The sequence below is a fragment of the Hyperoodon ampullatus genome (genome assembly GCF_949752795.1).
Source record: "Hyperoodon ampullatus genome assembly, chromosome: 19".
Lineage (NCBI taxonomy): Eukaryota > Metazoa > Chordata > Mammalia > Artiodactyla > Ziphiidae > Hyperoodon > Hyperoodon ampullatus.
This window is the reverse complement of record NC_136932.1, coordinates 52,651,400-52,666,232: the sequence shown is the minus strand read 5'-3', so window position 1 is coordinate 52,666,232 and position 14,833 is coordinate 52,651,400. Positions and strand designations below refer to the sequence as shown.

At 41.2% G+C, this 14,833-nt stretch overlaps 1 protein-coding gene across 1 annotated transcript in view; it reads left to right on the top strand.

The window, feature by feature from the left end:
- Positions 1-2,404: 2,404 nt before the first annotated feature.
- Positions 2,405-14,833, top strand: part of USP32 (ubiquitin specific peptidase 32) — a gene marked incomplete at its 5' end in the record, with an annotated part of 208,328 nt that continues 195,899 nt past the window's right edge. The window contains one exon of the mRNA XM_079726437.1: positions 2,405-2,462. Coding sequence (XP_079582563.1) covers positions 2,405-2,462 — 58 coding nt within the window. The remainder of the gene's footprint in view (positions 2,463-14,833) is intronic.

The following is a 14,833-nucleotide window of genomic DNA, read 5'->3' as shown; positions in this document are numbered from 1 at the left end:
TGCTTCACTGACTTCAATAATATGCTTAATTTAACTTAGACAAGGGAGAAATAGTATTTCCTAGTTTTCTACCTCAACCCATAATTTTGAGTTGTGCTTAATCCATGGTAAAAACTCTGTGATGGGGTGAAATTTTTTATGGCTCTAGGGGAAGCTGGGCCTAAAACCAAGGAGGGAATCTTAAAAGTTCTTGTGTATTAGTACTGCTCTTAAATCTTTCATTATATAGTTTATCTTCTATTCTTTCCTGAGTATTTTGTAATGATTTACTATTTCATGAGATAGATTAATTCCAACCCAATCCTACCTTTCAAGCGGGGCAAGTACTACAAAGAGATAAAACAATTTACTTCCAATTCTACTGTAAATCAAGAGGGTAGATAATCACCCAGGTCTGTCCTTCGTACAGCAAGGTCGCCTTTAGGTACTGATTATTTAGGACAGTAATAATGCCAAGGCATGTTGCAATTAAACTCTTGAGGGTCCTATCTCCACAGCTGAGCCCTTAAGATTCACTTCCCATTAATTACTATAATCTAACTGCAGGCTGAAGATGACTGAGTTGTTTTGTCTGGAGACTTATGTCTATGCCAAACTAATCACCCGGAAATTAAAGGCTTTGAAGTACATTCCCAACCCCCTTATTCATGGCCTTTTAGTAGCGAAACTAATCTGAGGCCTTAAAATGAACTACCTCACAGTGAACTGGAAAGGGCAGCACTGTGACTAATGCCACGCCGCTGATCTAGTCTGCCAGGAAAGATGAGTAGAGAAAGAGTTATTACCTTCTCTCTCTAGCAGGACATATTATAATATGTTGGCTTTAGGAACTAAAAATCCTTTTGTTGCCCCTCAATTACCTAAGTAGCACCTTGAGTCTAATCTAATCCAAAGGCTTATTTTTCAAATAAATGGTTGTGTTTCCTTATCCAGAAGTTTGATGCTGTGGCTTTCAGGGTGAAGACTAACGAAAGCAAACTGAATTAAAAAAAGCAAGGAACTGAATGTATTCCATTGTACGCATATACTGTATTTATTTATTTATTCATCTGTCGATGGACGAACTGCTTCTACCTTTTGGTTACTGTGAATCATATTCTATCAACACAGATGTATAAATATCTGTCCCTGTCCCTGTTTTCAATTCTTTTGGGTATAATTTCACAAGTGGAATTGCTGGGTCATATGGTAAACCTGGGAAATTCTGATACTGTGCTGCAACACGGACAAAACTTGAGGACATTATGCTAAGTGAAATAAGCCAGTCACAAAAAGGGAAGTACTGTATAATTCTGCTCTTGAGATATTTAAAAATGGTTGGCATGGCCAATTCTCTTATACCGTACCACGATTAAAAAATACTAATAATTTTAAAAAAGCGTAAGAAACGCTGTTATCAGTCTTGTAACTCCCACATTTCTGGCCGGGAGCAACTCTTGCAGATCAGGAAGCTAAGCCTTTGCATTAACAGCTTCCAAAGCCTGTGTACACGAAGCAGGCTCAGAGCAGGAGGTGCGCCCAGGGCCGGCTGGCTGAGCGTATGTGAAAGGAAATCTAGCTTCAACTGGGATGGGGGATGGGGTAACGCGAAAAGGAAGATCTTCTCAACTTTGTCACAACATTCGCTTTCCTTAAGGATCGCCCCACTAGGATAAAGAATTCTCTGGTGACATGAAATCCTTGAGAGTCTCCTCTTTTCATAGCTCCCTCCCAATCAAAAATGTCCTTAACGTTAGGAATGCACCGTCTGTCCGCTCCTTCCTCTCACGAACCGCACCGCTAGGACCCCGGCACCCTACGATTCAAGATGCGTCTGGGCCCAGGCCAGACCAACACTCAAGGGCTCCGACCCCGCCCAGCGAACGCAAGAACGGGTGGGCGGGACGACTTCCTCGAGCGCCCCGGAAGTCACTGCCCCCCAGGCGGGCGGAGGCTCCTGGGCCTCGCGGCTTCGGATTGGCCAGAAGGTGGCGATGATACGTTACGCGCGAGGTCTGGCTCCGCCCCTACGCCCCTGCGCGCGGCGGGGCGGGGTGGGTGGTCCCTGGCGGCCATTACCCGGAACAGTCCCCGGCCTCGGGTCAGGTGACCCTCGGCGGAGCAGGCGGGAGGCGGGGGAGGGAAGAGGGCGTGAGGAGGGAAGGGAAGGGAGGGGAGGAGAGAGGAGAAGGGCGGAGTAAGAGGGAGGGGAAGGGGGCGGGGTGCGAGCGGGTCACGTGATTCGGCATGGAGGCGGTGGCGGCGGCCGGGAGGAGCCGCCGGGGCAGAAGCCGCACTTGTTAGTGTGGGGGGAGGAGGAGGCCGGGGGACGCCAACACCGTCTGCCCGGGACGCCGAGGAGAAGGCGGGAGGGGGGTGGGGGCGACATCGGGCTCCGACCCCCAGCCGAGGGGATGAGGGGAGCATGGGCGCCAAGGAGTCACGGATCGGATTCCTCAGCTACGAGGAGGCGCTGAGGAGAGGTGAGGGGGGAGGGGTCTGGGCGAGCTGCCGGGGAGGCCGGCGACGGGCTGCCCTGAGGGTGGGTGACCGGGGAAGGGGAGGGGAGCTTGAGGGCGTGGGGCCTGAGGCGGAAGGGAAAGGAGGCCACGATGGGGATACCGTGGGGCAGAAGGGTCGGGTGGGAGCAGTGTTTGGGGATTGGGATCGTGTGGACGGGGGCGAAGCTTTCCCAGAGAGAGGGGTGTCAGGCGCTAGCAGGGCACTGCCCTTGCTCTGTGGTGGCGTTGTTATCCTGGATGTGTCCAGGGAAGTCCCTCCTCCCCCCTTTTCTTGGGTGGCACCAGCCCTTCCAGCCCCCCTCATCCTTCACTGCCATTTTCTCCTATCGCTCCTTCCTAAACCCTCCAGCAATATCCTAAGCTCCTACCCAACAACCCCGGCTGGAAAGGGAGAGGGGAGGCGGCTGCAGAGCCCTCCTTTTGCGAAGTAGAAGCCCCTTCAAGCCCCTTCCAGTTGTAGTGTCTCTGCCTTTTCCAAGGGCTCTTGGCAGTCTCTTGGGGGCTGTCACCATCCCCTGCCTGCCACCCCCTCTCACCCTTTGAGCAGCTGACTTTGATAAGAACGACCTGAAATTGAGTTGTGTTTGAGGTGAGACGAGACTGGACAGCTGGTGTTGCCAGAAGATCTTGTCTTCGCTCTCATCGCCTCAGACATTGGTCAGAGCCTTTCATTGCACTTGATCCCCAGTTCTCATCCCCTCCTTCCCCATAAAATGGCATTCGGAAATCCAGCATTCTGATACTGTGTTATAGCTCCCTTTAGAGACCGGCCTTGCTGTCAGTCCTAGCCTGCTGCTTATTGGCTCTGATGCACTGTATGTTGTCAACCACCTCCAACCCCCTATCACTTACTCTGATACCGCTGTCCATGATCACTAAGGCACACGCTAACTCGAAGTGTCTATTGCACGGTTTATGGCCGGAATGTGACTTAATTTTTCATGACTGGGATTTCAATGTGTGTGTGTGTGCGCGTGTGCGCGCGCGCGTGCGCGCTTGCTTGTATTTATTTTCGACATTTAATGGATTATCTTGGTAAGAAGTGAAAAACATTAAGCAGCTTAGGTGCTAGGCATTATTGGTAACAGGTTTCTAAGTCAAGAAACCAGCCGTGCTCCAGGTGATGGTTTTAGTAGCTAAAGATATAAAATAAAAAATCTAGATTACAAGACAGGCATTCAAAATGAGAATTTAATAGTGAACTCTTGTTCATGTGTAGGAAGGAAAGGGGTAAGTTCAGTGGGCCATCACCTGGAAATAGATACAGAATTTTGATATATTCCTGTGGACTGACCAGAATAACAAAAGTATGCTTTTTAGGTCTTTTTTTTTTTTTTTTGCCCCCTGTGGAACAGTATACTGATTGTTCTTAGGGACAATCTCACTTGAACTTTTTTCCTTTCTTCAATATGAGAAATATTCCAAATTCTTGATGTGTTTCCAGCTCTAGAAGGCTAGTCATTTCTGGGATGCTGTTGAACCTGACAGGTCTGGCCTCAGTTAGGCAATGGCTTACATGGCATGAAAGAGGACATCAGTCAAACTGAATTCACCTTCAAGGTTTAGCAGTGTTTAGTGTCTTAAGTTTGAGGGTGTTTTAGCTGACATTAAGGAATTCTGAAATTAAACTTTTATCCAACTCTAGCCTGCCTACTTTCATATAAAACTAAGATTCTACCTTTGTAAATATAAAGGAAATTAATAGTTGGTGTATTTTAAAGTGATTTGACCGAAGGTATTTGTTCAATTTGTTAGGAAGTGTCTGCTTGTTGAATTTTAAAGCATATATTTGAAGAGGTAGCAAAATATTTGTTAAAACCTTATTTAACTGTTGTTTGAATGAATTTATGTTTTATCATTTTTGCTGCAGAGGAAAACTAAGGCAAGAAAGAGAAGCAAGTTGATAACATAGCATTTCTAAATGTAAACCAGCAGCTCTTTCTTTTATGAAGTGGGTAGTTCTTTTGAATATGATACTGTTTACCCTAGTAAATGTCAGATTTTGATATAGAATTTTTTCTAGTAAGGTTATAGAAGGAATTTTAAAGCTTTTGATAGAGCTAGAAAATAGTTTGAGAACTTTTTTTGGGGCATGTGAATAATGTAAATAGGTACTGAAACTTCCATCCTTAGTCTTAGCTGCTTGCTTATATTGTATAAGGTGAATGGGAAGGGGGAAAGGATTGGACAAATACACATGGTGTGTTACATGAATCATTGTGCAAGTAAAAAGCAAGCTTGATAAACTACTGAAATACCTACTTGCTTGGCTTTACTTAAAAGTACTGAGCACTAAATAATGCCTAACCACAATTAGATAGTATTAAAAAAATATCAAGTACTTATTGCCACCTACAAATACGGAGTTACAAGCAGTTTATCTTGCAAAATGGGGCCTTGGAAATGGAGTGTTATGTGACAGATAACTCCTACTCAAAGGGCAGGCTAGTGACTTCTCATTTACATTTCAGAAGCTCTAGAAATTAGAAAGATTGGTTTTGCATACTAATTTAGCTACACTGTATATCAGTTTAATAAAAATTAATAATTTCCTTAAAATATACCTTAACTTTTTTTTTTTTTCTTTAAGGGAGATGTATTAGTGGTAGCTTTTACTTTTGGCTTGTATCTATCTTTCTTAAATAGAACACAAGCTTTCCTTTGAAGGCTTGACTCTGGTTCAGTTGCATGTATTTTCTGAAGTACAGTATTACTGTACTTTATGGATAATGAGAATTTTAGCATCTAAGTTCTTCATCTCTTTACTTCATTTCCTTATTGCATCTTAAGTTTGTGGCTGTGTATTTCTAAAAATGTATTCTAAGTGCTTGGAACATAGCAATAAAAAAACGTTGAATGAAAGGAATTGCAGTTTAGAGCATTTCAGAACTCTCAAGAAACCTTAAAAAATCTCCAGTTCTTTAATTCTTTCTTCCTCCTCCTCTCTTCCTTCCTTGCACCATTCTGGAAACAGAATTATAAGGCTTTTTTTTTTTAAATTAAGAATTGGCTGAATTAAAATTGTCCTTAGCTTTTAAATTGTAGTAATAAAATACAGTAGGTAAATTTCTTCTAATCCCTTTCTTTAAGTAGAATTTGGCATTTGTATTAGACTAAGCAGCTGGCTGATGTCAAAAAGTTATGTTGTGGATTCACGTTTTCAAGTGTCTCTTTGCTCATACATTCAGCAAATTTTTACTGAGCGCTGTCTCTGACTTAGACACTGAAGAAACAGAGATGACTAAGACCCCTCTCCTATAGCCTGGGTGGAGGATCTCCACCGAAGTGTACAGTATATATTGTAAGGTGTGTGTAGCACTGTCCATGGCAAGTGGGAATAAAATATCAGAACTTCTATGTTAAGATTCTTTTTTTGTGTTTTTTTGATTAATGGGCATAATATTTTCAAAAAGTAGTATATATGTATTTAATTTATAAATGATTAACATGCAGTATATTAAGTGCTCCAGTGCTATAGAAGGGAGTGCTGTAGGAATGTGGAGTGTGTGGGGGAGTATTTGGTGATCTGGAAGTGCCCTATCACCGTACTCATTTCATAGTATGTGCTCAGTTAATTGTTTATTAAAGAATTTAATTTCCTAGTCACTTAAAGGTTGTTGTGTTTGCTAGTGGAATAATTAGGCATGTAATAGTTGAGGATTTCAGAACTTTTCATTTTGCTTATCCACCAACCCTAATATGCTCTAAAACATTGACTCCCCAACCAAAATTTTATTCTCCATGTTTTGTAGTATTAATATTAAAATTTCATTAGTATTATACTACCTATGATGTGATGTTAGCTGGTTTAGTATAAAATATCATTGTATAAATGGAAATTGAATTTCACATTTGGTACCTTCTGGGATGCACTATTCTCTTTTATTAAAGCACTAATTTGCCTTCATCTAAATTTGCTAAATTTACCAGTGAACGCTCTAGCATTAGTGTGGAATGGTAGGTTTGGGTCAAGCCTTTTGCAAGTATGCCTCGCCAGCTGTTATTATATGTAAAGGAGAAAAATGGTGCAATTTTAAATTAGTCTGCTTATATGTAGTCACCTAAGTAGTTACAAAGGTTCTGTTCTTCATAATCTCCAGTTTGACACTCCATATGAAGTGTCAGTGACAAAGAGGAGATAAATACACCAATGAACCCTGGATATGGGGGGAATGAGCAGAATGAGGTGACATCACTTGATGGTTAATGGCCTCCCCATTTACCAAACTGGACAGCTGTTGTTTGTTGTTCATTGTTTGTCTTCGTGCTTGGTTAGTGAGACTTCACAGTGACAGCATTCAGGGTTGCCTTCCAGAAAGATGTGTAAGTCACTTAGACTTGGGAGTGTGGTGACCAACCAACAGCCAGGTGTTTTCTCAGGAGACAGGGAAGAATTTTGGTGCTTGATTTTATGATAGGTCCCAGGAAAAGTTAGGGAAGTGATTATTATTGTTGCTGTGGCTATAGAAAATCTGTTTTTGGAGTGGCCATCATCAAGAAATCTAGAAACAATAAATGCTGGAGAGGGTGTGGAGAAAAGGGAACACTCTTGCACTGCTGGTGGGAATGTGAATTGGTACAGCCACTATGGAGAACAGTATGGAGCTTCCTTAAAAAACTAAAAATAGAACTACCATATGACCCAGCAATCCCACTACTAGGCATATACCCTGAGAAAACCATAATTCAAAAAGAGACATGTACCAAAATGTTCATTGCAGCTCTATTCACAATAGCCCGGAGCTGGAAACAACCTAAGTGTCCATCATCGGATGAATGGATAAAGAAGATGTGGCACATATATACAATGGAATATTACTCAGCCATAAAAAGAAACGAAACTGAGCTATTTGTAATGAGGTGGATAGACCTAGAGTCTGTCATACAGAGTGAAGTAAGTCAGAAAGAGAAAGACAAATACCGTATGCTAACACATATATATGGAATTAAAAAAAAAAAAATGTCATGAAGAACCTAGGGGTAAAACGGGAATAAAGACACAGACCTACTTGAGAATGGACTTGAGGATATGGGGAAGGGTAAGGGTAAGCTGTGACAAAGGGAAAGAGAGGCATGGACATATATACACTACCAAACGTAAGGTAGATAGATAGTGGGAAGCAGCCGCAGAGCACAGGGAGATCAGCTCGGTGCTTTGTGACCGCCTGGAGGGGTGGGATGGGGAGGGTGGGAGGGAGGGAGATGCATGAGGGAGGGGATGTGGGAACAGATGTATATGTATGACTGATTCACTTTGTTATAAAGCAGAAACTAATAAAAAAATAAATAAATAAATAAATTAATAAATTAAAAAAAAAAAGAAAATCTGTTTTTGGAGCACTAGAGATTAATGCTGAGAGTTTAGAAGCTCCAATGTTAAACAGCTGCAGAGGTAAAGAGGTTTTTACTTATAAATTAAAAGTTGATGGTTTGATAGTAGTACTGAGAAGGCTAAGATGGGACTGACAGTTTTTTTTTTAATATCTTTAAACTTTTAAAAAATTATTTTAAAAATTTTATTTTATATTGGAGTATAGTTGATTTACAGTGTGTTAGTTTCAGGTGTACAGCAAAGTGATTCAGTTATACATATACATATATCTGTTCTTTTTCAGATTCTTTTCCCATTAAGTTTATTACAGAATATTGAGTAGAGTTCCCTGTGCTATACAGTAGGTCCTTGTTGATGACAGTTCTTTCCATACTGTTTCTAGAAAGCATGGCTTCTCTTTTCAGGGCTTGTTTATGCTTCTGCTTTTACCTTTTGGGCTTCATGATATTTGTGTTTAAATTGAGCCACCCACTCAGCCTCTTTCCTTTCTTCTAATAATAAAGAGCTCTTGGAGGTCAGAGGTGGATAGTTAATTACTGACCCAAAAGCCTGATAAAACTAGCTTTATGGTATTTACTGTTATAGTCAGAGACCTGTCTGTTAGAAGACCCATCTATTCAAAGATGAAGGCTTTCCCTTGTCACCCCTTTTCATTAGGGATTTAATATTAACATAAGGCTCTTTTTACTTTAGAGGAATCCCAGGTTTATCACTATCTTGTGAACAAGGTTCAGGAAAATTGATGGTTGTTGGAGTCCTTGATACTGGACTGCATTAAGAGCAAATCTATGCTAAAATGAGGTTTTACAGAGGAAGTTCTCCTCTTTCATTTCTGTAAAGTTAGAATGTCTTAGCATCTTACCCCTTGCAGAAAAAACTTTCAAGGTTTGCTGTGGTGTCTTGCCTTTTCCTAATGACTTGTAAAAGAGTCTAGAGAGATTGCATTGTGAAAAGGCCCTTCTGTCAAGCTAGGCCTCTCCTCGTCTTTCCCGTGGCAGTAAATGGCACCACTCTTCCAACACAGTGGGTAAAGCCGAAAATCTATAGACATCCTTACTTCCTCTCTTTCACAGTCTGACCTAACCTCTTATCCCCAGTTTGAGTCTGTTACCTAGTCATGTAGTTTGGTATCCAGTCCAGTCTGTTGACTTCTCATCTTCACTGCCACTACTCTAGTCCAAGCTGCCATCATCTCTTGCTAAGATACCATGCAGTGGTTTCCCAGTTTCACACAGCGGCCAGTGTAATCTTAAAATTCAAATCAGATCCTGTCATTCCTTTCTTCTCAGGCTGTTTTCCTCTCAGTCGGGAAAGGCTGTTTATACATTTTCACATGTCTGGCTCATTCTTCATACCTGAAGTCCTAACTCTGGTTGCCTCAGCTTGGCCTTTTCTTATCATCTTATATGAAGTCGTCTTCTGTCAGTATTGCACTATTCTGTATAGTTCATAATTTGTGATTATCATGTTTATCGTCAGTCATGATGCTGAATCCCCAGTGCCAAGATAGGTTCAGTGCCTGGTGTATTTTGTGCTCAGCAAATATTGCATGACTGGGTGAATATACAAATGATGGAGAGAAGATTTGGAGAACTGCATAATGTTTGTGAGGTTGGGGGGTAAAGAGTGGAGTATTGACAGGGATTGAGTATACTGAGCAATCCATCTCAGAATTTCTTTTCCTTTCATCAGCTTTGAAAATCTTTGAAAAAAATTGCTAAAGGTTTTGAATCATAGTTAAAAACATGGGAGCCTTAAAAGTAATATGTAATTTTGTCTGTTTAGTTCAGATATTTAAGTTCATACCTAATAATGTAAAGTCCTGAGTAGTCATTGAGAGACTAGTATGGTGGTAAGTATTATGTTTATGAACACTTAAGAATGTCTTTTAGTAATACTTAATATTTAATAATTTTGCTCATAAAGTGATTTTTTTGAAGCAATTTATCTTATTTTATTTTTTTTAATTTAAAAATTTATTTATTTATTTTTGGCTGCATTGGGTCTTCGTTGCTGCACGTGCGATTTCTCTAGTTGCGGCGAGTGGGGGCTACTCTTCGTTGCTGTGCGTGGGCTTCTCATTGTTGTGGCTTCTCTTGTTGAGGAGCACAGGCTCTAGACATGCGGGCTTCAGTAGTTATGGCACGCGGGCTCAGTAGTTGTGGCTCATGGGCTCTAGGTTGCAGGCTCAGCAGTTGTGGTGCAGGGGCTTAGTTGCTCAGGGGCTTAGTTGCTCCGTGGCATGTGGGATCTTCCCGGCCCAGGGCTTGAACCTGTGTCTCCTGCATTGGCAGGCGGATTCTTAGCCACTGCGCCACCAGGAAAGTCCCTAAATTTATTAATTTGGTCTTTATGTCTTGAAATTATATGCTTGTATTGCTACTTTTTTTTTTCCATTTAAGGAGTATTTATTGTGTTCCCACTATTAAAGATGAGGACTTGGCTCTTTTTCTATACTGCTACCAGTCCTCAAAGGACACACGTGCTCCTATCCTCCCATTTCCTTATCTTAGTATATGCATGTTTTAATTTTGGTTAGGGATCATTGTTCGCTGTTTACATAATTAGGCCTTTGTAAATGCTGTTCACAGCTAAGCTATTTAAGATACTAGGATTACTTTTCCTTTCCTGTACACTTGATTTCCTCTTAAATATTTCCTTTAATAATTGCTTTTTATATTATTTGCTTAGGTTTCTATTTACTATAATTCAACCGCCAAAGTTACCAACGAATGTTAAATCTACTCCATATGTTTTGTTTTGTTTTTTAAATATTTATTTATTTATTTTTGGCTGTGTTGGGTCTTCGTTGCTGCATGTGGGCTTTCTCTAGTTGCCGTGCGCAGCCTTCTCACTGCAGTGGCTTCTCTTGTTGTGGAGCACAGGCTCTAGGAGCGTGGGCTTCAGTCGTTGTGGCGCATGGGCTTAGTTGCTCTGCGGCATGTGGGATCTTCCCAGACCGGGGATCGAAACTGTGTCGCCTGCATTGGCAGGTGGATTCTCAACCACTGTGCCACCAGGGAAGTCCCTCCTCCATGTGTTAATATGCATCAGGTGTTCACTCAGTTCACCATATTAGAAAAAACTTTTCCTGGAACTTTCTGGCCTGCTCCAATCTGTACCTTTTGCCTTTGTGCTTAAAGCATAGCTGCCATCCTGGGATCTTCCTCACCATTATTCTGGGGATTTCCTTCGCTGTCCTGTGTTGGATCCTGTTGTCTGTATTCTTCGTTTCCTCTTTCTTGATTTACCCTTCCATTTTGGTGGGACACCACCACGCAGCTTGTGGCATCTTGGTTCCCTGACCAGGGATTGAACCTGCCCGCCAGGCAGTGGACGGTGATCGAACCTGTGCCCCCTGCAGTGGAAGCACAGAGTCTTAACCACTGGACCACCAGGGAAGTCCCGAGTTTGGTGCTTTTTTAAAAATAATTCTTATATCTCTACTTTTTAATTTCCGAGAGGCCTTCCATGTTTTTACCAACTAGTTATTTTGAAGTTCCTTTTTAATAATCCTTATACTTAATCTTCAGTCATGTGGATCTTAATTTAAGGCTCAGGGCAGATTCACTGCAGTGTTCACTTAGAGACTGGGGTAGGAGGAAGACATTGCCACAGAATACAGTTTTCATGATCATATACCACTAGGGTATAAAACTCCATGAGGGTGGGGACGTGTCTTACTCACTGCTGTATCCTTAGCACTTGCACAGTGCCTGTCACACATTAGCTAATCAATACATATTTGTTGAATGAGTGAATTTTATATCAAAGCAATCTTTTCTAAAAACCACATTGAATTTTTAGAGGAAAATTGGTTCGGATATGTGTGTGTGCTCATGTGTGTGTGCCCAGAGGCTTAAAACTCATGTTTTCTTATCTATAGTATATATGTATTTAAATGCATCTTTTGCTTTTAAAAAATGGTTAGTTGTATCAGGCATGTTATTATGTCATTTTGGGCTCTGCTTTAAAGTTGGTTTTGGAATCTGTTGGTGAGTAGCTGTGGTAGGAAGCTGTGGTGGGTTTGGAACAGTTGTTTGATTAATAAATTTGGTTTAGAGATTCTTTAGTTTATGTAAGCATCTATAAATGAAATCTTTCACTGTATGGAGTTTTATAGATCAGAAGTTATTCATCTTGTCAGAGATGCTGACTTGAGAATACCTCTTTACAGCTGATTATGGAGGGACAGATTGCTTATTCTTTGTAGGCTTAGAGGTGTAGTAAGGAGCAATTACCTAATGGTGGAAACCTTTTATATTGTCACATTGCTGGTACCATAGAGATTCAAATTGAAGTTGACAGATGATTGCCAAGCAAATATATTTATTTTAAAAAATTTTTATTTATGGCTGTGTTGGGTCTTCATCGCTGCGCGTGGGCCCTCTCTAGTTGTGCCGAGTGGGGGCTAGTGCGCGGGCTTCTCATTGCGCTGGCCTCTCCCGTTGCGGAGCATGGGCTCTAGGTGCATGGACCTCAGTAGTTGTGGCTCGTGGGCTCCAGAGCGCAGGCTCAATAGTTGTGGTGCATGGGCTTAGTCGCTCCGTGGCACGTGGGATCTTCCAGGACCAGTGCTCGAACCGGCGTCCCCTGCATTGGCAGGCAGGTTTCTAACCACTGCACCACCAGGGAAGTTCCAAGCAAATATATTTAAATAATAAAGGAAAATAGGACATCAACTGAATGAGCACTTGGCAATGAATAACATCTCATAGAAAAATGTTCCATTTTGAGTGGAGCATGTTTCTTATATTATTTCAGTAGACTCCAAAACTAAATGCAACTTCGGGCCCAAGCCAGAAACCTAGTCATCAGTTGAGACTCTTTCTTTCCTCTGTTCACATTTAATCAGTCACAGTGTCTTTTTGGTGCTACCTTCTTATTATCTTCTGTTTCTTCTCCACCTTTAAAGTCATTGCCTTAGAAAAGGGCTTCATCTGTCCCCTGGACTATTAGTCTCATACCCCTCCAATCCATTATACATCTGGAATAGTCTTTCTGAAATGTACATCTGGTCATTTTACTCAAGTGCCTTTCAGTGGAAGGTACACATGGTTTGATGTCAGTCTTTTTAGCATGGCAAGCCCTGGTAGTTTCTGTGATTTGGTCCTTGTCTGAATACTCTGTGCCTTTGAAAATGCTGCTTCCTAGATCTGGGAATGCCCCCCTTCATTACTTACATACAACAAAATCTCACTGTACAGCTTGATGAAATTTTAGGTATGTACCCAAGTAACCACCATGCAAAACCAAGATAAAGAACATTCCCACCGCCCCAGTAGGTTCCCTCCTAACCTCTCCCAGTTGATACTGCCCTTCAGAGGTAACCACTGTTTTGACTTCTATCACTGTAGATTAGTTTTGCTTATTTTTGAGTCTCGTATGAATAGAATCACGCAATATTTACTTCTTTTGTGCACAGTGAACTCATTAAAAAAAATTGAGTGTGAACTCATTTTTAAGACCAAATTTTAAGCCTTTTCTCTATGAAGTAAATTCTTGAGAAGATTACTAGTATCTTGAATTAGCGTCAATGTATTATTTTCATTTCTAGAAGCTGACGTAGAGGCTGGCATGAAGCACATGCTCATCAATGAATTTACATACTTCTTTCTCCCTGAACCATCTGCCTTACTAGATCCTCATCCATCAACACTAAACCCAGGCATCAAGTCCTTTTAGAAGCCTTCCCTGATGCTGCTCCGACTCTCTCTCCTGCTGTATATGCTTTTATTGTAGTAGTTATCCCACTGCATTATAGCTGCTGGTTTAATTGGCTGTCTCCTCCACTTTATGTTGAGTTCTGAAATCCTTCAGAGTGAGAACTCTGGGGTCTAGAAGGTGCCTGGTAGGGCTTATTAAAATGTTGACTGAATGAATGGGGCAACTTAGTGCCTTTTGAATAAAGGAGAAAGTTCACAGAATAAAGCTAGTAGTAATAATCTGGTAAATTGTATTTTTACAGGATAAATTATGGTTGTTTCATGACATTTATGCAAATATTTAAATGTTCCAGGAATATAAACATTTAAAATTGGGTTAAAAACTGGCTCTATACTAAAATTACATGAATCCACAAAGCACTCCGTAGAAGATACGAAGGAAAACAGAAACATGACCTTATATGCAAGGACTAGTAGATTCCTTTTTAAAATATTTATTTATTTGATTTATTTATTTATTTATTTATTCGGTTGCACCAGGTGTTAGTTGTGGCAGGTGGCTCATTAGTTGCGGCTTGCGGGCTCCTTGGTTGCGGTTCGCTGGTTCCTTAGTGGGGGCTTGTGGGCTCCTTAGTTGTGGCTTGCCAACTCCTTAGTTGTGGCATGCAAACTTTTTTTTTTTTTTTAATTTTTAGTTTTCTAAAAAATCTTTATTGGAGTATAATTGCTTTACAATGGTGTGTTAGTTTCTGCTTCATAACAAAGTGAATCAGTTATACATATACATATACCCTGATATCTCTTCCCTCTGCGTCTCCCTCCCACCCTCCCTATCCCACCCCTCTAGGTGGTCACAAAGCACCGAGCTGATCTCCCTGTGCTATGCGGCTGCTTCCCACTAGCTATCTATTTTACATTTGGTAGTGTATATACGTCCATGCCACTCTCTCACTTCGTCCCGGGTTACCCTTCCCACTCCCTGTGTCTTCAAGTCCATTTTCTACATCTGTGTCTTTATTCCTGTCCTGACCCTAGGTTCATCAGAACCTTTTTTTTTTTCTTTTTAGGTTCCATATATATGTGTTAGCATACGGTATTTGTTTTTCTCTTTCTGACTTACTTCACTCTGTATGACAGACTCTAGGCCCATCCCCCTCACTACAAATAACTCAATTTCGTTTCTTTTTATGGCTGAGTAATATTCCATTGTATATATGTGCCACATCTTCTTTATCCATTCATCTGTCGATGGACACTTAGGTTGCTTCCATGTCCTGGCTGTTGTAAATAGAGCTGCAATGAACATTGTGGTACATGGCTCTCTCTGAATTATG